The sequence below is a fragment of the Poeciliopsis prolifica genome, unplaced genomic scaffold (assembly GCF_027474105.1).
Source record: "Poeciliopsis prolifica strain line A6 unplaced genomic scaffold, Auburn_PproV2 SCAFFOLD010, whole genome shotgun sequence".
Taxonomy (NCBI): Eukaryota; Metazoa; Chordata; class Actinopteri; order Cyprinodontiformes; family Poeciliidae; genus Poeciliopsis; species Poeciliopsis prolifica.
The window spans coordinates 4,466,450-4,493,612 of record NW_026562385.1 but is presented as its reverse complement, the minus strand read 5'-3'; the positions used below and the strand labels follow the sequence as shown (position 1 = coordinate 4,493,612).

The following is a 27,163-nucleotide window of genomic DNA, read 5'->3' as shown; positions in this document are numbered from 1 at the left end:
GGTTTATTTTTGTTTGTTTGTTTGCTAGAACTTCTGGGACAATATTGTTCCAGTTGGTGCTTGTAACCTTGAAGCCTGTCTCGCAGGCGACAGCTCTAACTGCTGCTCCAGTACTAGACGCTATAATCAGAACCGTCCCTGGCTGGGCTGCTTCGCGGCTCGGTTTCTGGGTCACTCCTCAGCCCTCTGAGAGGGCTTCATCCACATGAGCAACAGAGGGAGACAGTGAGAGAGGGTGGGAGAGAGAAAGGGAGGCGAAGGTATTTATAGAAAAATGGGGCTTCGCAGTACCTTTCCTTGCAATGAACCATTTCAGGACCAAGTTACTGTGTCCCAGTTTCATGCTCGCTGCTCAGCCAGAGGGTTTGGACCGAGGCTGAGGTTGGGCAGCCTCACCCAGGATGGAGAGCTCAACTCTCACACGCTCTCAGCTCCTCAGCCTCTCCCAGCTACTTTGCTGATTCAGAGCAGAAGGAAGAATTGGCCCTCACAAGCCACAAATGTGACCTGGGGGGCCAGCATCCGTGTAGGTGGGTAGAGGCTTTAGGGAGGAGGTGAGTCAGGTCAGGTGGAGGAGCAGCTTGAGGGTGTCCAAGGGGCACTCCTTGGCTGCGTCGACCCCCTAGTCGGGGGTTGAGGAAAGGCTGGCTGGAACGTGCCCCGCCGCAAGCCGGGCAAGGATGAGGCGCTTCCTGAGCAGAAAGGGCCGCTTCTCTCTGCGCCAGAGCAAGTCTGGGACCCGGAGTGCCGCCAAAGATTTCTGTAAGTATTATTTCTCTGACTTGATCTTTTTTGTATGATGATATTCCTGAAGGGCTTCTTTTGCGAGAGAGAAGATGAAGAGAAGCTACAGTAGAGAGTGTATCTGGGACGAAGGGTGGAGAAAACAGAAGACAAGTCCTGACAGTACTGCTCAGTGTTACGAGAAGGCAAATAGAGGACCCATCTGTGATGTCCTTATCTATCTTGAATCAGTTTTCTTCTGATTCTCTTTGGTGAGCTGACAGCAGCTTCTCCATCACTGAATCTTTGATTTATGTTTCATACAGTCGGTCTGAAGCCTGGTGTGCCTCTGAGATCTGATTTGCCCTTCAGCAGAAATGACATAATTTTCAATTCAGACTCTTTCCACTTGACTTTTAGGAGAAATTGTTGCATCCTTTTTTTTGTGTCAGTTTTCATGTCTGACCTGCTAAAACTTTCAAAAGAAATAAAACAACTGCATACAATTTTACACTGATGCAACTATGCTCTGTTGTTCTGAATTCAAATTGTTTGACTGCTTTCACTTTACGTAGGCGATTAAGTTACGAAATTCACAAATCCCAAGGACAGCATTTGAACCAGAGTATGGTTTATTTTAAGCAAATCTACAAGGCAAACCCCCTGCCCCCCCATCCCCCCCAAAAAAACAAAAAAACAAAGACACAAGAGACTAGGGCTTGATGTGCTCCTTTAATACAAAAATTGCTATAAAATGTACTGCACCATAACCTGCATATTTTTAATGTACCCAGATTAATGTCCTGTACAGATGAAGTCAAGACTCTATTGGGACACTTTGTACAGCAGCAAAATGAGGCCAGTGACCAGGGGAAGGCCAGCGGTTCAACATGTGGTCCAGATACCAGCGGTCACAAATAACCTCCTTCTCTGTTAAACTTCTCCTCTCGCTGTGATTTGTTCGACTTACAAAATGTTTTTTGTCATTCCAACAAAAAGAGCAGTCTACCTGCTCACACCCCACTAGGCTAATCAGAGCATAATTAGCAGGCCTCCTTTATGGTTTTATTGCAAGCAGACGTTTTCTTAAAAGAACACTACGCAAGAATCCTGATAATGTCCCTTATTTAATGTAAAGTAAAGAACAGCGCCATGCTAAAATATCCCTACCAATCAAAGCTTTTCACATTTTGTCAAGACACAATGACTAATCTTACAGTATTGTTCAGAGATTTTTTGTCGTAGCCAAACATAAAGTGGTCCATGGCATCTGGGTGAAAATCAGCTCAAGTTCAGTCAGACTGTATGTTGATAATCTGTGAACAGCATTTTTCATCTCTTGCCATCGGACTTTGAATAGATCATTCTAATACATAGTTGTATATTTAGCACAACAATGTCATTGTAGCTCTGGGTGTATGTTTAGGGTATTTTCCTTCCTAAAAATGAGCCACCTCCTGTTGCAGCCTTAAACAAGTTTTTGATGTTTTTCCAGGATTGTTGTGTATTTAGCTCCATCAACTGACCGACTTTCCCCATCTCTGCTGCCCCCAAATAGAATCCCAACAGAGAGTTGGGATTCATTGAGACTGCCACGTTTCAATGCAAAAATAACGACAATGATAATAATGAATAATAGTGACCTGGAAACCTGATTTGTTTTAGTGTTCAGTGCACAACTACTGTTGTCCTTATGGTATATTATCCTGTGGATCTGTGCAGCTCCTCCAGAGTTACAATAAGCTTCTTCATCACACATACTGTAGGTGAATCGACATGCCTTGATGGGGTTGTAGCTCTGCTATTCTCTTCCCAGTTTCAGATGATGGATTGAAAAGAGCTCAGTGAAACATTAATGTTGTTTTGTCACCTAACTTGGCTTTATGCTTCTCCCCCATTTAACCCCTGAACTTTCTGGCCCTTGGTCTTCATGATGCTTTTTGTTCAGTGATATTCTCTGTGAACCACTGAAGCCTTCACAGGACGGCTGGATTTATACTACGAGCAAATTACAAACTGAACGCATCACCAATTAGGTGACTTCTTAAGGTTTTCTGTTAGATTAATGGGTATTATAGGAAAGAAGGATGACTACTAACACACACCACATTTATTTTCTTTGTAACAGGAAAATTAAAACGTATCTATTCCTTTTCTAATGCTTCACAGTTCTGCACTTATCTGTGTTGGTCAATAAAACAAAAATAAAATAAGGTAAAACAAATGATAAAAATATAAAATAAAATAACATTTGATTAGTTTTAAGGGGTAGAAATATGTTTGTAAGATTCAAGCACCGTATTAGTTTTAGCCTCTCCAACTTCTGTGTGTTTTTTAGATCTTGGTCTTCCTGCCACCAACCAAAACTGGCCAGAGGCCTTTGGCTTCAGGCTTGGAGGCACTGGGCCCAGCTACATCCTGTCCGTAGTGGAAGGCAGCAGTGCCTTCCTTGCCGGCTTGCAGCCAGGTGACCAGGTGGTGGACATTGAAGGCCAGGATGTGACCAATCTCAGCACACCAGCTCTGATTGCCCTGGCTCAGACCCTCAAGACTGTACCCCCCAGTATTGGCGTTGTTTCACGGATCGAACAGGTCAGCCGACGCCTAAATATTTCAGATTTAGTCTTCGCTTTATAAAATCTGGAATAATTTAGCAAATGATAACATACTTTTCCTAAGATTGACATCACGCCAGGCCCAGATGGACGTTTTGGCTTCACCATTGTGGGGGACAGCCCTCTGATGGTTGAGGAGAGCATGCCTGGCGGTCCGGCTGCACGCAGCGGCCTGAAAGTCAACGATTACGTCATGGAGGTCAACGGCATCCCGGTGAAGCATCATGAAACGGCAGCAGCCATGATCAAGGCGGCGCAGGGCCGACCCCTCCGACTGGGAGTGCTCAGCATGGCCCGCCGGCCCAAGCGGCTGAGCAGCAGCATGCGGGTACTGTCGCAGAGCGGAGACAGCATCAGGGAGAGTCGAGCTCACAAGGCCATGGAGTTCAATAAAAAGGTAAGTGCCAAGCTACTTCTTTCGCTCACATGGCTCCAGTTTTATTCTGTCATCATGAATCCTTTTAACGTCGTCTTTATCAAATCAGGTGGAGGAGGTTCTTTTAGAGGAGCCTGATGTGAAGGAGCAGCTGTTTGAGGTGCTCAAGCAGTACGCTTCTGACAGGGACGTGGAGGTTCTGGCTGAAGCCTTGCCTGACATTTTGATCACAGAAGACCATCAGCAGCTGATCGACAGCGTCAGGTAGCTGCTTACTTCTGACTGTGGCAGTGTTTTTTTGAGGGTCTCCCCAACGCCTGTCTGGCTGGAGGCGTTGTTGTCAGAACAATTAAGGTTGTCAGCACATGTACAGTTGAGAAGCCAGAACAAAACTAAGGTTTTCCACCAGAAAGAAAGTAGTGCGTAAACTCAATGGTGTTTCAAACTGGGGGTCGTTAGAATAGGGGTGGGTGGAGATGGGTATCTCTCTCCAGCAGTCATTGGATGAGAGGTGGGGTGGGCCTTTAAAAGATCGGCTGTACATTGCAGGGCAACACAGGGCATCCGCACACATTCTCAGACAATGAGAGAAAAACCTTTACAAGACATTTTGTGCACCAAATTCTCAATTTTTAAAAAATCACACTAAAAGAAGAACTATACAAGTGAACGACAATACAACATTCATTTCATAGATGACTGTAGGTAAACTTCTGATTCTCTTTATTTTTCTGTCCATCTGTATGGAGCAGAATTAATTTGATTTGATTTGGTGTTTGCTGAGTTGTGGGTGGGGAGGCAGAAGAAAGGACTCAGTCTGGGCAGCATTTATAACAGGTCAATGTAATGCTTGTCATACACTTGGCATTACACTGCCATGTAATGCCAGTAACGCTTTCTTTCACATTCAAAAAGAGTTATGCTATAATAACTACCCAGTTGTTTCATCCTTGAGGGAATTATGAAAGCCATGTTATATAATGTAAAATGTGTACAACCAAAACATAGCGGGGAAAAAATTTGATTTTCAACTCAGCTTCATTCATTGGGAATAGTTTACACGAGTAAAGCAAAAACAGTTTGTAAATATGTGACAAAAACATATAGATGCCTCTCATAGTGTTTTGTGAACAAATAATTAACTGATTGTGAAGTCAGTAAAATGTCAGAAACATTTCCAACAAACTGAACTGAGGGATGTTCTGTTGTCTCTAGTTTCATACTCCTGAACTGTCTAGCAAAGTGCTTCCCATGATAATATAGACTTACATGACAGTGAGCCTCACTGAGGCAGCAAAATCCGCTTAAATCCACAATGAAATAAATAATTTAGACCCACTCCACCCCTTCATGATTTGACTGGGAAATCAAGCTCTCCAGTGGATGAGTTTGCCCAAATACCAACCACTCACCCTTTTCCTCGTATGCGTGAATGTCACTCATCCGTTCTCACCTTTCAGGAACTGTACAGTATGATTAGAAAATCTCTGCCGTGTATTGCATTTCTTCTTCCTCAGCACTGATTAGAAAACCAAACCCCCTAAACACAACACCGCTGCTCACGTTTGCAGTTTTCCTTGTGCGTGTCACTTCGCCTCACTCTGTCTTTTTCGCGCTCACTTTGACTTTCTCTCAGTTGATTTCTTTCTTCCCTGTTTCTCCCTGTCAGCTGAGATTCTCGCTCTGTGAAACGCTCAATCTGTTTTTTATTTATTTAATAATTTTATTTTATTTTATTATTTTTGTGGCTCTCGTCACTGGATGTTCATATTCCCTCCTCAGCAGACAGCTCATAGCTGCTGCAGCCAGTTTGCTGCTGGTGCTTGAGATGTACACACGTATGAATGCAGGGACTCATGCAGATGCTGGTCCCACACATGCAGACGTACTCGCTTTGAAGTTCCACGCTGAGGGAAATTATGGACTGCTGCCTCAGGTGAGTGCTGGGAAACAGTTTGGCGTGGCTTGGCTTCAGTTTTTCAAGATGTCAAATGCAACCCATGGTAAAATTTGCTGTCTCAGCTCTCTGTTCATGAGGCGGTTTGTGGCTTGTGATTAAAAAAACCTTTTATTGCTGTTTTTATGGCTGATTTTTTTTAGAGGGCAATCAGTTTCTGTCTTGAGCTAGAGCACATAGTAGTTGTTGTACCTCAGTTTCTCACAATGTGCTGTCCTCTTCCCCATAAAGCTGCCTGTGAATATTCTTTCCATTCTTTGTTTTGCATATGATTTAATTATGCATAAGTGGTGCTGTGATTTTTTTCCTCCCTGCTTTTTCTTTGGCTGTTTTTTTGGCACATGGAATAGAACATATAGAACCTCTCCCTAAATGAGACCCAGACCGCCTGTAGAGAAATCAAAAGTATATCCAGGTAGTTTAGTTCTGTAAAAACAAAGTGAGTTGGTTTGTTTTGTTCAAATGGGCAAGAACTAATGAGCCATCTTCTCCCCGGTTCATGTGTTTGTCCCAGAGGTCCCAATTTCAAACAGGGTGTGCAGATTTTGCTAAACGCTCCAAATAAGCAAACCTTTCCAGTAGAAACTCGGAATAACAGTAGTTTGGCATGCTGCAGGCTTCCAGGCTGCCCATGAGCTTTGCCTCAGGGTGTTGTGGTGATGTAAATCATTTCCTCTGAATCTTATTTAGAAAAATGCTTAAGATGAACAAGCTCAGTTTCTTGGGAATACTTACATATTCTAAAGGCATCTTTCAGGTTTTCTTGTGTACTTAAAAAAACGTGAGACTGGGGAGGATGTTTGTTGATTTGTTAATCACTTTACACTTGAGATTTTCATGAAATTTATGGAGAAGATGATCATGCAGCTTTTTAAGAGAGATGAATATGCATATTCCACAATTCTTCATCTTCTTTTTCAATCCATTCAGTTTATTCATACGGGGCACATTTTGCACTAATATCAATTCAAGACATGGACAGGTCTGATCATGTCCATTAGAAAAGGACAACCAGTTTCTTACAGGAAAAAATCTATACTGCAAACAGGTGGGTTGACAAAAACTCCAAAAAATTATTGGGTCCAGGATTACTTTTTATGTAATTAAAGATAACACAGAGTTAATGGTAGCAACAGGCCACACAGACACATATTGTTCTTGTTGATGCTGTAAGTTCAAGGCCACGCCCCTTTTGGTTCAGCAATCTCAGCTGCATGATATAAAAACACAAACATGATCTTGCTGGATTGACATGCTTGATGTTTATGACAAAGCAATCTGTGAAGGAGTATTAGTGAGAGTGAGTTTATTACTGTACAATAATATGAAAGTGGCCATAGTCAATGGCATTAATAGATATATTGATTAATCCTTCCAGAAAAAAGACACAGCTAAGCAGAAATGTAATCAGCCAGCCATACTTTCTATGGGAAATAAAAACAAAGAGACTAGGTATGGTTAAATGCAGCTATAACTTTGACAATGAATACACTAAGCAAAGAGATAAACTTAAACACAAATTTGCAGGGTTGTCTCTGGGTTTCCGTCAATGAAAGAAAAACACAAAGTGGGAGCAACAGCTGTGTTAATGAATTTGTCCAGGAAGGAGACAGGTTCAAACATGTAAGTTTTTAGCCAGGATACTGTGACTTTCAATTGGAAAAGCACCCAGAGTCAGTGAAAGAACACAATCATTAACTGCACATAGAAAAGATACATAGTTAAACTTATAATAACTGGGTCAGATATGTCTTCATTGGAAAAATAACACTAAATGTTGCTCCTGTTGGGAAATACCTTCCAAGCCAATGGATTATTCGGCTAAGACTGCGATGCAAAGGTATCTTTAAGTATCCACACGATGAATCTTAATGAGCTTCATTGAGATTCAACCAACTTTGATGAAAAACTGTCCTAAAAGGAAGTTGTCTAAGCATGCAGAACTGGTAAAATATCACCACTGCTAACAAACTAAACTGAGGTAAATGATTTACTGTCAGTTTGAAGAGTCAGAAAAAGTAATGTCAAAATTTGGTTACAGCTATTCTGCATCAAAGCACCGGATCGCAGATCTGTCAGCTTGACAGTCTCAACATGTTGTGTCTGATTAAATCTACAAATTACTCTCCAATAGATCAAATAACCCAACTCCAGCATGGTGAATTAAAGATTATTGGGGCGTTTTAGGTGTCTGTTGCTGTCACTGGATCGCTCTCTTATTTTCCCCGCTGTCGCCTTTCCGTAGCTGTGCATCACGGTCTGTCAACATCTTCCCCTCAATCAGTGTCTCTCCCTGTGACAAGCTTCAGTGACTCGCTCTGCACACAGCTGTCAAAGCGCTCCTGTCGACCTCTGCAGGAGGTCTCGTATCAAAAGACATGAGGTGTGTTTAACAGCTTATATGAAGTTTTACTTTTTGTTTTCATGTCTCATATGGCCTGACCAGCTGGGCCATGCTGTGCTCCGTCTGCCGCTGCCTCCCACAGGATGTTTTCTATTTTTAAGCAGCCTACTTCTTTGAATAAATTCTCTTTTAGGTTTCTGAGTCACTCGCTGGTGTCAATTCTTAAATTGTGGCTGAACTCAAAGGTCACTGATCATTGGACTCATACAGCAAGGGTCTCTGCAGTGGCAAAGGAGGCACACTTGAGAGACGTAGGAGCTTTTCTAATATAGTTTCATTATCTTGTGATGAATTTTATGAATATAGAGAGAAATCGTTTATTGTAACTTGTCATGTTGACAAGTTACAATAAACTATATCAATGTTTCTATATAAATCAGATTCAAAATGTAATAAAAATCAGTAAGACTGATTTTTCTTTTATTTCCTCCCATGAAGCAACTTCCTTTAAAAAATGTAAATAAACAAGAAACACTGGATTGCTGGAGTGATCATGAACACATCCAGGGAACAGGGGTGAGGGGACAAAGTAAAAAGTGTCAATACAAAAAAAAACTTTACCTATTTATTACAACTGAACCTCTGGAGGGCAGTCAGGTTGGACAAAGCTTCTTCATGCATTCACTGGTTCTGTGTTGCTTTCTATCACAGTCAGAACTCAACGTGAGGTAGTAAGGGATTTCAAGGAAGACAATGTCACAACGACTTATTGCCTGATTAGAAGAGCACTTGGAGTAATCTGAGAAACTCAGACTCATAATCTAAGAAAGAAGAGAAACTCAGATGACCCTGTGTAAACAGTAAGTTTTTAATCCACATTCTTAGACTCAAGGAGAAGCCATAGATGCAGTTGTTAAGACTACATCTAAAACATTTTTAAGGATCCCTCGAGGAAAGCAGTTTTTGCACATAATGCATCAAATCTCTGTGTTGGGATTATGGATACATGCAAAGCACACCAAATGTTTGTTTTTCATTCTTTTCTTTCCAAAAATGTGATCGCATTCAATAGAAAATATGACTAAGAAGAGGCAGAAAAATCTGTCAATGCTCCTGCATGTCTGCTTGCGAATGTTACTGTTTCCTGCACTGATCCAGTCATTGTGCTGACCTGCCTATGAAAGTCTACAGGGACTCCTTTCTCTTTTCCACTTCTTTCATCTCTCCCTACCCACTTCTGTTCATCTCATTCTTTCTTTCCTCCTCTGAGGGGCTGGATGATTTGTCACTTACTACCTCTGACTGCAGAATGATGGACAACCTAATAGGGAGAATTAGCTTTCAGCTGTTAGCGAGAGGGTCAACCTGTGTTGATCCTGACCTTTACCTTTCAGTTAGAGCACCTAAAAATGGGACAACGTAAAGAGAGCTGCCCCCAACATGAAGGTGGACAACAGCTGAAGATGCTGTATGAGGATGTTTTGGAGGTTTAGAAGGATGTAAACTACAGCCACTCTTCTGGTTTTCTCCCTCCCTGAGTCCCAGCTCCTCTCTTTCTTCATTTGGCTACTTCCCAAGGCTGCAGCGCGTGCTTTTCAGATCAAGGACACCTTCCCATTTTTCCTTTGCCTTATCTTCCTCCTTTGTCCGGAAGAGTTGTTCCAACTGCATGGAGAGCCACCGTGATAAGGACGAGGCATTTGCATTGCTCGACTAAATTCAAGCACTTCCTCATAGCCCCGAGGAGCCATGGGAAGGGACAGGAGCCTTTCTAGACACTTTCGGTATGACGGCTTTACTTTGATCTCAGAAATGTCCACTGTGCTTTTTTTATGCTTTGTTGTGGGGTGTATTTGTGGTAGCTGACTACTGTCCTCCAATAACATTAATTAAGCCTGTTTTGATGATATATTTCACACTTCTATGTATATCTGTAAACTTACACCGTACTTCAAAGCATTTAACATTTTTAAATCTGCAGAAAGAAAACTTAGCCATTATAGAAAAACTCTAAAAGAGGAAAAGTTCTGATCTTTTTACTTTGAAAGATTTTTTGTTTTATTTCCACTCCTTAGAATTGACGTCTTTGGGCCTTATAATGTGCTATGCATATGCACACTCATGCTTGGCCCAGCTGTCAAACTGGCTGATCAGAAGTGGGTCTGCTGATAATTGGTCTTGCAATGTGCTTCCCAGCTGATTGCAGTTGTCATTCATCCCTCTGTGCATTGTGTCCTTGATCCACCCCTCCCTAAGACCCAATTATAGACTCTTCTCGGCCTCCTTATAATTTAGGGCATCCCGGAGCCTACATCCAACTTTAGTGAAAGAAAGCACTAATGTTTAAAAGGGATATTTTTTCAAGTAAAATCAAAACGTACAAGTCAACTTCCTTAGTTTCATACTTATAATTTATCAGCACCCTTGATTTTAATACTTAGTAATAACAAAATTTTCTCAAATTCTCTGGAAGAGAAACCGGCCTGCAGCATCACAGATCCTCTGCCATACTTAACAAAGAACACACTTTTGCATATTTATCATTCGTTTCACACTGAGTTGATTGTTTGTCTACAAACACAATCTTTGTCTAATCTGACCAAGCTTTAAAGAAACATTTAGCAACATTTGCGTTTGTAATGGTAGGACAGAAATAACTTTTCAATGCTTTCAAAATAACCAGTCCCTGAAATGTCTAGTGGATAACCGTTAGACATTATCAAAGTTGAATGTTTTTTTTTCCATTTAATGCTTATTAACAATGATAATAGAAACATAACATTAGTTAATTATGAAACTAGACATTATAATTTGTTGTTCCAGCATTTTACATTTTAGTAAAAAAGGCAGACCGAGGTTCAGAGCTTTGAGCAAGAGGTAGAAATTAATTAATGAACTCATTCAGTTTCTTTCCCCTGTCCATTATTTAACCAATGATGGACAGCAGTGATGTGATTTTTAGGAAAGTTATATGGCCTACATAAACTGTAAACTACAGGCGCCACAGATATATTTCCAATAGTCACATGACCCTGGCCTAGAAACAGCTCCAGATCTCTGCTGTCTCTCTTTCTGCTCTCGTGGTTCCTTCAGATTCAGCAGCTTGTGCTTCTTCAAATGGGTCTTTCACTTAGATTACGACAACTTCCTCTTATTACATAAAAACAGGTCATGAAGATGGGGCTGTAGCAGGGGGTGACAGATGACCACCCCATCGGGGAATTGTTGACTGTTTTTCTGCAAGAGTACACAAAACACTTAATCACTGTCGCCTACTTACACAATCTCTTAGTTTGTAATTTACAAGGTTTTGCTTTAACATAACAGAGAGCATTATCTTGCAGTACCTATTGTAGATTACATCCTGAAAATGCCCTGAGTAATTAGAGTGAGCATGTTGGCTGCTGCGTGAGGCTAAGGAGAGTGTAGCTGTCAATCAGCTGGAAAAAAATACCCTGGTGAGTCAGCAGTTATTTAAGGATTCCCTTGATGATTGTATTTGACGTTGTGACTCTGCAGACTGACAGAAAGTGTGGAAAGAGAAAATTGCAAAAGTTGCAGGAAAGCTTTTTGCTTATGGGTGACCGTAGGGTGAATCTGTTGACCTAATCTGCAAGGAGCATTAAAAGCACAACAATTTTGGAACTTTCCTGTCCATCTTTTATGGAAGAACTCTATCAGAATCCCTTATCTTAACTTAGTAATATTTGCCCATTCTGTCTAGCAAAAGCATCATGTCACCACTGTATTTCACAGTGGGATTTGTTATTTTTGACGATGCTCAGTTTTAAGCGACCTTATAGAACTGTTGATCAACATTCTCTGTGTGATCAGTTGTCTGTTTGTGGATGCCTATTTGCGTAAATCTTCTAGATTTGACTGAAAATGAGATTTGTGTTGTTGAAAAATACCTAAAGAGGGGAAACATGTTAGTTTTATTTCTCTTTAACAACAGGAGATATAAGAACTGCAGTCAAAATATTTTTTCTTGCCATCTTGACATGAGTGATCATTAATTAAGTCAGAAGCAGATTTAGCACTTGTAGAGTGCTAAACCTATAAAACAGGTTTGCTGCCGTGACCTTCACTTGGGTTATCTGTCAAATGACCCTGATGAAGACCACAAGCCAAAGTGCTAAGTTGTTTCTTAGCACTTCGAGTGCTAAGAAACACCAGACAGATCAGTAACAATCTCCCTGCACCTCAGACGTTGTTATAGAAACTCCTTTGGTTCGACATTTCAATGACCAACAGCTTCCACAACAGAAAAAGTTGAAAGCTCAAACAGACATTTACTGTAAACCTTCTACCTGACATCTGTTTTAAGTCTTGCCTTTTCTCACTGTGTTGCATCCGGAATAACTTTAAACATCTCCGTAGGTCCTTTGACTTCCTTTTAAACATGTCACAATAAAAGGGATCACTTTGTGTCTTCTCCACATAGTAACAAATTCCACACTGAAGAGTGTTGCTGTAAGTGTAATCTGTATGTACAGTGAATGGTGGTTTCATTGATAAGAAATATATCTTACTTTTATGTTTCTGTACTGTTACAGGTAAGAGGTAATCAAACTCAAAATCAGTTGCATCTCGTGAGAGAACATATTTAATTTATCGCAAAGTTTTCAGAAGTAGCTGTTTAAAGATTTCTACTTCATCGCTGAGCCTGAATAATGAGTTGTGCTGTGTATAATGGAGGCACACTGGAAATAATGCAAAACCAAAAGCTCTCTTTCCTCCTCTGCACAACTGAAGCACCCGAGAGACAAAGAGACACAGATAGAAAAGAGAGCGAGTCGTGCTTATGATCGAAACGGCACAATTTTTCAGGTGGGAAAGGAAAGATAGCAAGCAGAGACAAAAATAACTAATAAGGAGTGTTTGCCCTTCATTTACTGAAAACATATACGCCCTGAACCACTTCTCCCCACAGTTTGTGGTAATTCTTTATCTATTTAAAGTGAATTTCTCTCATTTTGTTAATCCCCTTGTAGATAACTGCTCAAGGAAAACCCAGGCAGCACACAACTGAGCATTGGAGATGGAAGCGAATTTGACTTCACCTTGAATTCCTTTGCAAGAAACTTTTCTTTATTTCAGCTGTCGGGAGATGATAAACTGTCCTGTCGGGAGGAAACGGTCTTAAATTTGATCTGAACAATATGATTCCTTCACTAAGCTTCATTCTGTGTTGGAAAATAATTATTTGCCAATTTCTCTTATCGCTTTCCATTTTAGAACCAATATTTTAACCCTGTATATAAATACCCTTTTCTGCACTGGAAAGATATGAGTTGGCTCACAGCAGCACCAAAAATCACAGACCATAATACACTCTTATTGCTTCAGTTATTAGTTTTCTCTTCTTTAAGACGAGCCAAATGTTGAATAATAAGAGGAGGAAAACACTATAAGGGAGGAGTGCAGTGCTGTCTCCCAGAGGTAGCTCATTCACTGAGCTCCCTCCTTTTTTGTTTAATAGCTTTGAGCTGTCACTGATTCTGAGCACTCTTACCTACAGCTGCTGTGATCTCACAACAAAGCTCCCCTCCTGCAAGCATAGGCACTCTTATTCAAATGTTGGACCAGTTTCTTTCCCTCTGTTAAGCATGCAGGCTGATCTGTTTCTCGTGAAACCCTGGAGTGATTCGTTTGCAATAACTTGGACTTAAGAGGGGATTTGCGCCGAAACGATAGAGTGAGCTTTTCCCAAGTCAGTTTGTGATTGTTTGTGTTGTTCCGCAATGTTTGCCAGGATCTTCATTCCCAAAAAGCACCGGGAGCGTTTCGACGAGGTGGTTTCCCAGAGCTTGATGAGCAGGCTGAAAGGCCGCAGCTTCAGTGACCCCAGCCGCAGCCACCTCCGCCGCAGCCGCAGTGAGGACCACCCTGAGCGTCTCCTCGTCTCCACCCGCGCCAGCTCAGTGCCACGCACCCATGCAGAAGAAGGTGTGGTCCCTCCTGCCAGAGGCATGCGCAAGACCACCTCCCTCATAGCTGGCCACTCGGGTGGCACCACCACCAACTGCAGGTTTGCATCAAGTGACAATTTGTGCAATTAGCAAAGGAGGAACGTTTATAAAAAGACATAATTATAGCCTATTAAGCTGTAATAAAAGGCCATTAGTTTGAGTAGCTTTTTATTCTTCATTATTAAAGCACATCATGATTTGAAATCAGCTTTTTGTATCAATCCAGGCTATATTTGTGCGATGTTAAAAATTTATTTGATAATCTGAAGCATTTAAGAGTGACAAAAAAAAAATAAACTACTGTAAAAAAAAATAGATCCTGTTGTGATAACACCATCCCTTTTTAGCAGTGTCAATGTTCTCTTGCACTTCTTCTCAATCATGTTGTTCCAGAATACAAACTAATTCTGGAGATATTTTAAAGAATACAGAGACCTCCACTGTAAACATCCTGTCATCGTCTTTTGGAAACCACAGTCTAAAAACTATCTTAGTAAAACCTTCTTAGGCTGTGGCATCATTAAGCTCTGCTTATGGATATACTGCCTATGCTTAAGTGAAAGAATGCAGTGTGGATGTTAAGATATAATTTCTGCTTTGATAAGGAAATTATGTAAAAACTGTAATTTGCACTTTGATCCAACATCATCACTGTGACAACTGTTAAGGAAGGTGAATACGAATGGTTGCAGTTATTTCATTTTATAGCATTTCAATTTAGTTTTGATTCCCTAGAGACATTGCAGACAACATAGTAACAACAGTTAATGTATGAAATTTTGATTTTTTTATCCTGAAATCCATTTCTGCAGGACAGTCAGAGTTTGTAAGGGCAACATGAGTTTTGGCTTCACCCTGAGAGGCCACGCTCCAGTGTGGATTGACTCTGTGATCCCCGGTAGGTTTCAGTGTTTGTTTTGCGTTGCAAATAACAGTTCACAGAACTCAGTGACCATTGAACAGTGGCCGCTTGAGAATTGTATCCCCTTGCATGTTGTTTTGCTCTGCAGGAAGTCCTGCAGACAAGGCCGGTTTGAAACCAGGAGATCGGATCCTGTTTCTGAATGGGCTGGACATGAGGTTGAGTTCCTGCTCATATTCATTTCAGAGATGTTATCCATGTGCGCAAACAGTTTGTTGTACATCAACAACTTTACCTCAAAATGAGCAAAAAGTGCCACAAAAGATCAACTGTGAAAAATATGTAAACATGTCTGACTGTTGAAGATTTCCTGTTTGTAGGTGTTACTGCTACCACAGTACATATTCCCATTTGTACCTAACAATAGCTCAACTTTAAAGACAAGAGATAAAAAGAACACAGATAAAAGATTGTAGAAGTGTCTTCTGAGAGAAAAGAGAACGTCAGTACTCGGTTGCTATTTCAAGCATAAATAAAGCAAAGTAATCTGCTGCTTCTTCTTCAGTATATTGTGATTTGGGGGATTTTTTTCCCCCTGTCTAAATCTATGCTATTCGAAAATAATTTACTAATGTTTCCACATTTGTTCTTTTGTGAAAAATATTACTTTCTGCAGGACTTCTTCTCATGAAAAAGTTGTGACCATGCTTCAAGGAAGTGGAGCTATGCCCACCCTGGTTGTGGAGGAGGGTCCTCCTACTTTCCCTCTGGCTGAGCAGGACCTCGCAGGAGGCAGCGTTCCCACTGAGCGTGCACGCTCTCCAGTGCTCAGCTCCCTGCAGTGGGTGGCTGACATCCTGCCTCCCAGCATCAGGGTTCAGGGACGTACCTTTGGACAACAGCTGGAACATCTACTGACCATTCAGGAGCGGTATACCATCTGCAAGGCCTTGGAGAACTTCTTCCAACACAGGTGAGCTTTTTATTATCATATTACCATCTAGTCCGCATATTTTAACTACAATATTCCAATTTATTCTATCAATGTTTTACGTTTTTTGTTTTGTTTCATTTTATTTAAATGTCATTTTGTAATCCTTATTCCCACAGATTTAATTTTAAAAAAAGAAGCAGTTCACATTCCACCTATTAGATGACATTTCTCGCTAACATCAAAATCTGGAGCATATATCAGTTTGAAATGAGGCATAAATTCAGTTTTTGAAATTCAGAGAATTCAGATATTTCTGATGCTTATGTTTGTCTTAGCTCACATGTCTGCATAGTCTGTCCCTAAACTTAAGCTAAGCTTTCTTCATTTTCCTCTTAATCAATGTGACCGTTAATTGGACAGCCAGGTGATCGCTTTCACCCTGCCCGTGTTTGCATGGTCACAGGAACGTCGACACGCTGATTGTGGATGTGTTCCCGGTGCTCGATACTCCAGCCAAACAGGTGATCTGGCAATTTGTTTACCAGCTGCTGACCTACGAAGAGCAAGAACACTGCCAGAACAAAATTTCACGATTTCTCGGATACAAAGCACCAGGTTTGTGCACATTTATTGCAACAATTTACATCTCTGTGACTCACTGAGGACTGTCTTGGGAATGTGATGGGAATCTTGAGCTAAATCGGTGGTTTGCTGAACTGCTGCGACCCTTCAAACTTTGTTTCCTCTTCCTCTGCATGACCTGTATGTGTGTTCCAGTTCCACCACCTCCTCCTCCCCCTCCTCCTCCTCCGGAGCCCGAGTCTGCTGCCCCTGAGCCCCATCGCCGTAGCAGCTCCATGAGGGTGACAGGGACCACATACAGGAGTAGTGTTAGGGGACGTAGCTCTGATGACCTGGTCATTGGCACACACTTGGGCATGGGTACTGACATTCAATATCTCTGCATCAGGAACAAAACTAACATTGAGACCACTTAAGCAGTGTCAGTTGTCTTTAATGTCATTATCTCTGTTAACAAAATTTGCACACACCCATGTGTAGAATACCAGGCTTTTGTGACATAAATGAAATCAAGAGGTTATTTCAAAACTTGTATCGTCATTTAATGTAACATAAATAACCTACAATTCTACTTGAAAACAAATGTGTTGACAACAATAGGGGCAAAAAGTTCAAAGGTGCAACAACCTGGCTGCTAGGTGTACACACCCTTAAACTAATGTTGTTGAAATACCTTCTGATTTATTTTAAGGATTCAGTCATCTTTGGTCAGAGTCTATCTGACTCTACAGTGAAAAAAGTTTTTTCTTTTCCGAGAAGAGTTTGTTGTGATGCTTCCTCCACTGCCAACAATATCCCAACAATATTTTATTACACAGTTCCCCTACCTCATCAAATGAACTAAAGAAGACTGAATTCTTATTTTTGTTTTAACATTCATTTTTTTATGTGTTCATTATGGCTTATTTTAGTTCATATTTACCATTGTTTTTAGTTATAGCTTTTTATTTGAACCTTTTCATGTTGTCAGAGTTGCTTTATCTAAAACTGGGATTTGTTCACCTGCAATGTGTTGCTGAGATGGTTCAAGAATTACCCCAAAATTTGTAAATTCAGTAATACTACCAGGGCATATGGGTTGTATTAAAGTTGTTCTAATAAATGTATTGACATAGGCGTGCGTGCAGAGCCAGGACAGGACAGCGGTATGAGGTTGGCTCCTGGAGAGAGACAGTCAGGAGATGGAACATCTCTTCCTGAGACTCCCAACAACCTCACCAATGTGTGTACCAATGCCAGATTTTAACATGAAATATAAACTGTTTAGGTTTCATTAAAAAAAGTCTTACTCTAGTTCATCTGTATGTACCCCTATAACAGCTGTCAGCTGTGTATGCTGAACTGGAAAATATGTACTCAGCCAAGAGGTCCAAGTCTTTGAAAAGTCGCCCTCCTCCTGCTCCTGAGAGTTTGCTGGAGCTGGAACCTTTATCCCGCACAGCGTCTCCTACAGGGAATGCTAACACAGGTATCCACAATTTCAGTATAATGGAACTTTGTCCAATAAAAGATGAGATCAATTCCAGCTGTATATTGTCTCAGGGGCCCGCAAAAGTTCCTCACCCCATCCCTCATGGCCAGATCCTTTACCCAGTCCACCCTCGGGCCAGTTCTACCCGCCAGGGTTGACGAGCCAGACCAGTGGGGAGTCCAACCCCTACATCAGCCTGGACAGTCCCCCTCCCTCACCTCTGGAACCCGACTTTCCATGCAGCCCGCCTGTTCACCGCAACAACAAACGGCGGTACACCTTCTCAAAACCTCCTCGTTCAGAAGACACAGATCGCTTCCTGGATGCTCTGAGTGAGCAGCTGGGACAGAGGGTGGCGATTGTGGATGACTTCCTGACTCCTGACAATGACTACGAAGAGGTATTGTCAGCACAAGAACCTTTGAAAATTGAATGGCATCTTAGCCCCTAAGAAATCAAAAATCAATACCACAGTCATCTCTCAACTAGCATTTCATTTGTCTTTATTTAAAAATTTGGACACAACTCCTTAATCCACCAATGTACAGAATAAGCACAGCCAAATAAATTACTTGCTAAATTAATTATAAAATTTCTTGTCTATAATAAAAATATTAAGTAAATATTAAATCATTTTGTTAGTACTTAATCACTTAAGTCTGTTTTTAATAAAAAATAACTATTTAGAAAAAGTGAATATGATTTTGACGCTGTTTAATTATCATTTTAATGGTTTTGTGTCAACGGACTATATGAAGAGCCAAACATGTGAAATCATTACTGAGTCACTTTTGATCCTTGATAAAAGAAGGAATATTTGAATGAATTATTTTGAAAGAAATATTTGAAGGAAAATTTTTGTTTGTGAGCAAAATCATATAAAATTCAAAGTTTTTCTTCATTTCTTCAACACAACAAACATGGACCACCAAAGTGGTCCATGTTTAATGTATCAACTATATAGAAAGGCATTACTTTATTTATATGTATGTATATATGTATTTTAAGGGAACATCCAGCTTAATCATAAACTAGAATCAGAATTAAAGAAAGTCTTTTGTGCCATTACGTATTGAACAGTTGTCAGATTTGTGTAAAATTTCATGTTTTCACAAGTTCCACTTTGACATCGAAGGTCTAATGGTGTGTACTTGGTGTTAATGTCAGGATGTTGTGCAGATGGACTTCCCAGATGAGGAAGATGAAGATAATGAAGATGAGCTTGGTGTGGATGAGGAAGAAAATGGAGGATTCGTAGCTCCAGAGCTAAGCAGCCCGAGTGACGTTCAAAGCAGCAGTGGTGAAGAGAACGCCTCCTCCCTCACATACTCCTCTTCCTCTGATCACATTCCTCCTCCCCCTATGACACCACCTCCACCTCCACCCGTTCAGTTCAATGACCCGCCTCCTCCACCTCCTCCGGCACCCCCACAGAATCAGCCTCAACACCAGCCACAGCAGGAATCCATTACCTACACCCCTGAGCACATTCCAAGGGCATATGTGCCAATCCGTCGGAAATCTGGGCCCCCTCCACCTCCTCCTCCACGAAGCAACCCACCACCAAAACGTCATTCCTTGCATAAAGTCCTACCTACAAGAGAAGATCTACATGTTCAAGCTACCTTACAAGAGCTAAAAGCATACCAGGAGAGACAACAGGCTTTTGAGGAGAGGCAGGCATATGAGGAGCAAAAAGCTTACGAGGAGCAACAGCTTTATCAGGAACAACAAGCCATTAAGGAGAAAATTTTCAAAGACAGACAAGCTTTTGAGGAGCAGAAGGCTTATGAAGAGCAAAAAGCTTTTGAAGAGCAGCAAATGTATGAAGAGCAGCAAGCCTACCAAGATAGACAAGCCTATGAGCAGCACCAGGCTTACCAGGAACAAAAAGCACACGAGCAGCATCACGTCTACAAAGAACAGAAGGCACTTAAAGAGCTTCAAGCCTACCAGGAGCAAAAAGCCTATGAGGAACGTCGAATTTACGAGGAGCGTCAAGCATATCAAGAGATGCAGCAGATTTACCAGAGTCACCAATCGATGCCTGCTCAGCCAACACAACAAAAGGCCCATTCACCTCTTCCTCTCCAACAACCACACCAGTCTTTACCTCCGCTCCCCTCCCAAGAGACCTCCCATCAACATGCTAACCACCACCTTTATATGATGCGACAAGTACAGCAGCAGCAACTGGCCCACCAAGGCCTCCACCACAGACGCTTGTCTCGTTCAGCGCCTCCACCACATCAGCCATCACCCCATCCACCTCTCCACCCTGGCCAGCAAGGTCAGTATGCAGAGGGAATCTACCAAAGTCATCAAGGCATGAGACCTCAACCCCACCATTCATCAACAGAGATACTCCACCAAGGCCCAGCACATCATTCCTCCTCTGAGATGCTCCATCAGTTGCACCAATCACAGGCCCACCATTCGTCTGCAGAGATGCTCCAACAAATGCAGCAGGCCCAGGCTCTCTACTCATCATCAGAAATGCTTCATCAAATGCACAAAGCCAAGGCCCATCATTCATCAGCTGAGCTTTTACATCAGTCTCAGCAATTGCAGCAAATGCAGCCTCATCATTCCTCAACTGAACTTCTCCACCAGGCTCACCAGATGCACAGAGGCCAAGCCCACCATTCTTCAAGTGAGCTGCTCCATCAGATCTATCAACCCAAGCCCCATCACTCATCTACAGAACTTCTCCATCAAGTCAGTCAAATACACCAACCCAAAGCCCATCACTCCTCCACTGAACTTCTGCATGAAATCCAGCAAGAGCCTGCCTCCCTCCCAGTCCAGTTTACACATGAGAGCCAGTCCCATCAGAGTCGCAGGAGTGTTAAAGGTCATCATCAGACAGATGTGTCATTGCAGGGAAGACTCAAAGACCAGCAGATCCAGCAAATTCACCAACCTCAGCCAACCAAACCTTCTCCCCAAAGACCCCATTCCATCCAGCAGACTCACCACCATTCCAGTACACCTCAGATCCACCACATCCACCACATGACCCCACAACCTCCTCCTCCCCAGAACTACCAACACCAGATTCAAGTCATCCACCCTCCTCAGCAGCCCCACAGACCTCAGCCACTTCTTTCCACCTTTCAGCCCCTCCAGCCTCACCAGCCCACCCTCTCCACCTTTCAGCCTGTGCCCCAACTCCACCAGTCACAGCATCAGGTCCAGTCTGCCACCCAAACTGGCCGTCCGCAGTCACAACCCTCACATCACCTCTTGCAATCCCAACAACAGCATCAAGCCCAACCTCACCACAAGCAATCTCACAACCAGAGTCAGCCCCAGTCCCTCCCTCACTCCATATCTGATCCCACAGAGAATTTGGGACTGCCTCCTCCTCCACCTCTTCCACCACCATGCTCTCCTCCACCATTGCCAAGACCCACTTTGTCAAGAATGGACTCGCACCATATGAGTGTGAAGAGGCTGCGCTGGGAGCAGGTGGAGAATTCAGAGGGGACCATATGGGGACAGGTAAGTTATGAGACATTTCTAAAAGTGACATGAAAGAAGAAACAGAAAATTCCCTGTTGGACAGTAGTATGCCAGATGGCTTGGATCAAATGTTTAAGGCCGTCCCCTTGAACATTATAATTACAAACTTATTGAAATATGTGATAAACTGACACTGTGTAGCTCGTAATTATGAAGTGGCAGTAAAAGGAGGTGCAGGTTGGGCCACAGTATAGCCCAACCTGCTTTGCACATTCACAGGCTAGAAATTTTTCTTTTTACAAAATAGCCCAAACCCTCTTAGATTGAATGGAGAACATTGGGGAATATCAGTTTCAAAACCTTGACACAAGTTCTCTGTTGATTTTAGGTCTTGACATTGGGACAATGGTGGTAATTGTGGTAGGCAGTTTGCTAATCATGGGGCTTCTGAAAGTAGTTGGACTAAAGAGGGAGTACTGCACTTGACAAATTTTACTTATGGTTTTGCTTCTTTCCTTTCACTTTATGCACAATGCATAGCATAATAAAGTTCCAACAAAATACACATTAAGTTTGTGGTTGAAATGTGAAAATGTAAAAGAGTTAAAGGGGTTTGACCAGTTTCACAATCCACTGTCAAACATTTCCACTGAAGAGTGAGACTTGAACCCTATGCATATGGCCAATGCCAAACAACCCTTGAAGGATGTTGTTTTTCAATGAGAGAGCTCACCTTAAAATGCACAGTAGCACACACCAAAATGTTTTATTTTCTTCTTTAAGATTCTAAATTTCTCTTGTTTATACTTTATCAAGACAGATAAGCTAGATAATCTCACCGCAAGACAAATGCTGATTTTCTCTTTCTCTTCCTTTTGAAGTTGGGGGAAACTTCTGATTATGAAAAACTTCACAACATGGTGAAATATTTGGACCTGGAGCTGCACTTTGGGACACAGAAAGGCTCATGTGAGTGGATGTAAAAGGATGTTCTTATCGAGCATAAATTTCAAGAGTCAGCACTCAGAACATTACACACCATTATATAAGACATTTAAATGAATAAAATATAAGTTTTATAAGCCGAATATTATAAGGAGCTTTTGTTTTCATTCATCAGACAACTCTCTACTACTTAGTGTAAATCTTGATTAGTTGGGTTTGGAGGCTAAATTTAAAGTCCAAGAGCAACCAAATCCAAATCAGTCTTCAGCTACAATTCAGCTATCACTTTCATCTTAGAAAAATATTTGTTATTTATGTAAACATTGTTTTATGAGAAGTGGAAAGTCACAGCATTTCCAGGCATATTGATATATATCTTTTCAATAAAAAATGTACTTAAAAAATATTCAATCTCTTCAAATTCAACTTGTAAATTTAGTTTCAATAGAAATAAAAATAAATATCAAATTTGCAGTGCCTGCTCCGGAGCCTCTGCCACATCTAGAAACCTTGAAGAAGAAAAATGTTATAGAAATCCTGTCCCACAAGAAGGCTTATAATGCCTGTAAGTATAGCATTGTGCCTACATTCCAATATTTACATTTTCCTCATTTTAGTTTTCGATCAAATCGTCTGCTTTCTGTTTTTCATCTTATAGCCATCCTCATAGCCCACTTGAAGCTTTCTCCTGGAGAGCTGCGTCAGGTGCTGATGAACATGGCTGCAGACAGACTGGAAGCAGCTCACATTAAGCAACTGCTGCTGTACGCTCCTGATGCGGAGGAGGTGAAAAAATACGAAGCATACAGAGAGGACCCCAGTAAACTCAGTGAACCAGACCAGTTCATGTTACAGGTAAAGTCCCGGCACATTGTGGAGCGAGTGTTGTTGTTGCCGTACAACTGTGAAGAAACAGGGTTTCGTCATGGTGCTGATTTGATGGTTATTGTTGATGTCTGTCAGATGCTGTCTGTACCAGAGTACAACACCCGTCTGCAGAGCCTCGTCTTCAAGTGTTCACTTCAGGAGAAGACAGAGGAGCTGAGGGGAGCATTTGATTGCATCATTAAGGCCTCTACAGAGCTGAAGACAAGCAAGAAGCTAGCTAAGATACTAGAGGTACCCTCCTTCCAAGAAAGTGAATTATAATGACAAATGTGTTACACATTTGTGAAACATTCACACATTAGGTAGAACATTCCTACTCATGACTGTAACTTTACATACAAATCCTTAACCTTCCACTGTACAATTTTGCCCTACTTGGAATTTTTACATTGCCTGAAATCCCAATAAAACAAAAACTTTGAGTTTTGTGCTGGTAATGTGACTAAGTATGAAATGTTCAAGGAAAGTATACATTTTCCTTGTGCTGTGCAGTTAAATATATCAACTGCAAGTACATTTATGTATTCAGTTTGTTCTGTGTAGCCGAAAACGTATTTCTTATACCACTTTTCTCCCCATAACATGAATCTTTTATGTAGTTTGTGCTGGCGATGGGGAACTATTTAAATAACAGCCAACCTAAAACCAACAAGACCACAGGCTTCAAGATCAACTTTCTGACAGAGGTATTGTAGTTTGTATGCCATAAATTGTTTGTTATAGTCGCGGCATCTGTTTTGCTTATGCATCAAACATCCTGCCTATGTCCTGTTCAGCTGAGCACTACTAAAACTGTTGATGGAAAGTCGACATTTCTGCACATCCTGGTCAAGTCGTTGTGTCAGCACTTTCCAGAAGTGTTGGACTTTTCCAAAGATCTTAATATGGTCCCTATTGCAGCAAAAGGTAAGGAAACACATTAGAAGTTCAACTTTTGTTTTACACCCCTTCTTCACACAAACTCACACTCCTTTCCAGTGAACCAGAGGACTATTACATCGGATGTAAGCGACATCCACACAACGATACAGGATATCCGCTCAGCTTGTCAGAAGATGCCTGCAACCGCAGAGGATCGCTTTGCGGTCGTCATGAGTGTATCCTTTAGAGAGAAAGAAAAGCAGCAGAGGGAAGTATTCTCACTTGAAGAAATGAGATGATTTAGTCCCTTAACTTTAATGTGTGAAGAACTTCCTGGAAAACAGTCATCCAGCAATCCAGTCCCTGGAATCGCTCCAGCAGAGGGCCATGGAAGAATTCAGCAAGACAGCCTCATACTTTGGTGAAGATGGCAAAACCACCACTACAGAGGCTTTCTTTGGCATATTTGCAGAGTTTATTAACAAGTTCGAGGTAAGGAAGCCATTTTTTGCCATTAACTATTTAAATGACTACCAACTTTAAACTTGGATGCATCACATCTTCTCCCTTTTTTGTAGTTTGTTTTGCACATGTATCTGGCATAAGCACTTCTTGAACTTTTTCACCTTTTATCACTTATAATATTGAATAAGAATGGTATGCATTCTTTTACTCAAAATCCCCAAAATATACATTGTAGTTACATAATGAAATGTGAAAAAGTTCAGGGAATACAGGTGTACTTTCAAGCCATGAGACATACAATGATTTAATGAATCTAACAGATAGATATATTTGTTTGCTTTGTTTCTCTGCAGAGAGCTCTCAGCGATCAACAAGCAGCAGAAATCCCAAAAAGCCCCAGGAGTCCTCGAATGGCTTCCCCCCAGGCCTGGTAACACACATTCACATTTGCAGATGAGACAGAACATTGCAGCAGCTGAAACACTTCACACACACATTCAAACCCGAGGTAGGCATACCATGCACAAACATGGGCACACAAGCAAAATGAAAAAGAGAAACTAAAGAAGGACATTTTCCACGCTAAACCTGCAAACGTTAGTGTTGTTCATGTTACATCCTGCAGAGAGAACAAAGAGGATCGTGATCAAGAATCTTGTTCAGTTTTCGATATATCTGTCTGAACTGTCTGAAAGGTAGATACTCAGTAATGTACCTTAGTTTAAGTTTCATTTCCATTATCACCCATTAGTGAGGTACGATGACAATAAAATAGAATATTTGTAGCAAATCTTTAAATAAGATGTATTTATATATTGAATCTTGAAATAGATACGAGCTTTAATCAAAACTTGTTTCTGGAGAAATCACAGAAGCTGTGGAAACTTGTTCTATACTTTTGTCAGACACCCACCACTTTGAATGTAACATAAGTTCTTTACTAAGTGTTTTCTTAAACAAATCTCCTCAGATTAAAGGCTGTTTTACTCGCTCTTGTGGACCTTAACCTCACTGTCTGCATACTTTTCTGCGTTTGGATGATACTTTGGATGATTATTACAACTTTCACTTAGGAGGTAATGTCTGCACGGGCTGCAGCTGGTTATTTGTTTCATAGAAAATAATGTAATTATAATCTGAATACAGAGAGAATATTGCAGAAGTAGCAGCCATATGAGTCTTAAATCGGGCGTGTTGCAATTTCCAAATGTTTAGCTGTGCTGCACTGTTAGATACTGCACTCATTAATGTGTAATAGACATGTATAATGTGATATCTGTACAGAATGAGAGTGTAAAACATGTGTGTGGTGCAACTCAGAGCACTGCTGTTTTCTCATTATCCCTACATTTCTTTAATTTTGTTGCATTTAACTGGATTTTAATGTGTTTCTGGGCCAAGCATAGTAATACTCTACTTAAATAGGACAGTGATGTTCTTTAGTTCATGGTGAAATTGATTTACCTTGATATTAAAAATAATTACAGTATTTAAAGCCATTGAGCTTTTTCAAATTTGTCACACTGCAATCATAAACCTCATTGCACATTATTGGATCGTATGTGACAGAGAAAGTGCATCACTGAAGCGGAGAAAAATGAATCAAATAATTTTTGAAAAAGATAAAAGATATGAAAAGTGCAACATGCAGTGGGCTTTAAACACCTTGAGTCAATATCAGAGAATTTAAAAAAAAGTTCAAGCCAAGTCAAATCGGATGGAGAGTGCCTGTGGCGTACCATGGATTCTCAATGATTTGGGTATGGACTTTGACTAGGCCACTCTAACTCTGGATGTTGTCACCCAGACCAATCTAGGAGATGAACTTGTGCATCAAAGTTGTTTTCTTCAATTTCCAGGCAACTCTGACTTGTTTTCCTCTCGCTGCACTTTTCATTATTTACATGAGAAATGCATTCATCATTTTTCTTTCCTTGAACAGTTATGCACTGCCTTAACTGTGCATAACTATTAAGGCACTTAACAGCTATGCATAGTACTGTCATATGAAATTACAAAATAGTTTATCAAAGTTTGCTGTTGTGACATTATATAAAAGAGAAAAAAATTAAGAGGGCAATTAGTATCTTTGCAAGGCCCTGTACATAAATGCATGCCTTAGTTTTTATTATTTGAAGTGCAATTGCAAAAAAAAAATGTTTAAACCACTGTAAGCAAAGTTTTCAAATGTTATACTAGTACATGTTGTTTTTTGCTTGAGTACTAAAAAGCTATATTTAAAGCTCTGCTCTCCATTTATCATATTTAAAATATTACATCTGTATTTTTTATTGTGCCAAATAAATTCAGACAAATATAAAGAGTTGTATGACGACTGCTTTTGTTGCATTTTTGTAACATTAACTCTTGTTGCGCCAAAGAGAATAGACTGGTTTATAACATCAGTTTCTGTCAGTGCATCCTCCGACCTTTTCATTGTATGAATCATTTTCTTTATAACTGCTGACGCGTCTCCCTCTGTCGCTGCAAGCAATTGGTCTGCAGTGGACATAAGTAGTATTTTTTGTGCCTGTAATGTTTCCTCTGATCACTGCTGACATGAACTCAAATAGATATTCCATTTGTTCCGCTCTTACTTTGTCTCGTGAGTAATTTGAATGAATTTGAACCTTTTACAGCAATCATTTGGCTATTTACAGCTATGAGGAAATGCTCTTTCACACACCTCCCTGTGAGGTGTAA

At 41.0% G+C, this 27,163-nt stretch overlaps 1 protein-coding gene across 2 annotated transcripts; it reads left to right on the top strand.

The window, feature by feature from the left end:
- The first annotated feature begins 369 nt into the window (after positions 1 to 369).
- grid2ipa (glutamate receptor, ionotropic, delta 2 (Grid2) interacting protein, a) lies at positions 370 to 26,948 on the top strand. 2 transcript variants are annotated; one of them, XM_055035970.1, is made up of 23 exons: positions 370 to 762; positions 3,062 to 3,315; positions 3,403 to 3,735; positions 3,824 to 3,978; positions 13,771 to 14,046; positions 14,800 to 14,885; positions 14,998 to 15,067; positions 15,526 to 15,822; positions 16,247 to 16,398; positions 16,561 to 16,725; positions 17,481 to 17,587; positions 17,686 to 17,833; positions 17,908 to 18,236; positions 19,004 to 21,340; positions 22,183 to 22,270; positions 22,722 to 22,811; positions 22,905 to 23,101; positions 23,210 to 23,365; positions 23,734 to 23,820; positions 23,911 to 24,040; positions 24,113 to 24,231; positions 24,323 to 24,487; positions 24,814 to 26,948. In XM_055035970.1, the coding sequence occupies exons 1-23, from the start codon at positions 681 to 683 to the stop codon at positions 24,892 to 24,894; spliced, it is 5,904 nt and encodes a 1,967-aa protein (XP_054891945.1). In that variant the 5' UTR covers positions 370 to 680; the 3' UTR covers positions 24,895 to 26,948. The 2 variants fall into 2 exon arrangements, with proteins under 2 accessions (XP_054891945.1, XP_054891946.1); XM_055035971.1 differs by lacking the exons at positions 370 to 762; positions 3,062 to 3,315; positions 3,403 to 3,735; positions 3,824 to 3,978 and adding an exon at positions 9,296 to 9,799 and having other exon boundaries at positions 24,814 to 26,946.
- Positions 26,949 to 27,163: the final 215 nt, after the last annotated feature.

What these genes read in the sequence shown, in the direction of transcription:
- grid2ipa (XM_055035970.1), top strand. Translation starts at nt 681, where the DNA reads ATGAGGCGCTTCCTGAGCAGAAAGGGCCGCTTCTCTCTGCGCCAGAGC. An exon ending in CTGACAATGACTACGAAGAG is followed by an intron (nt 18,237 to 19,003) that starts GTATTGTCAGCA and finishes TGTTAATGTCAG; the next exon opens with GATGTTGTGCAGATGGACTT. An exon ending in TGGGACACAGAAAGGCTCAT is followed by an intron (nt 22,271 to 22,721) that starts GTGAGTGGATGT and finishes TCAAATTTGCAG; the next exon opens with TGCCTGCTCCGGAGCCTCTG.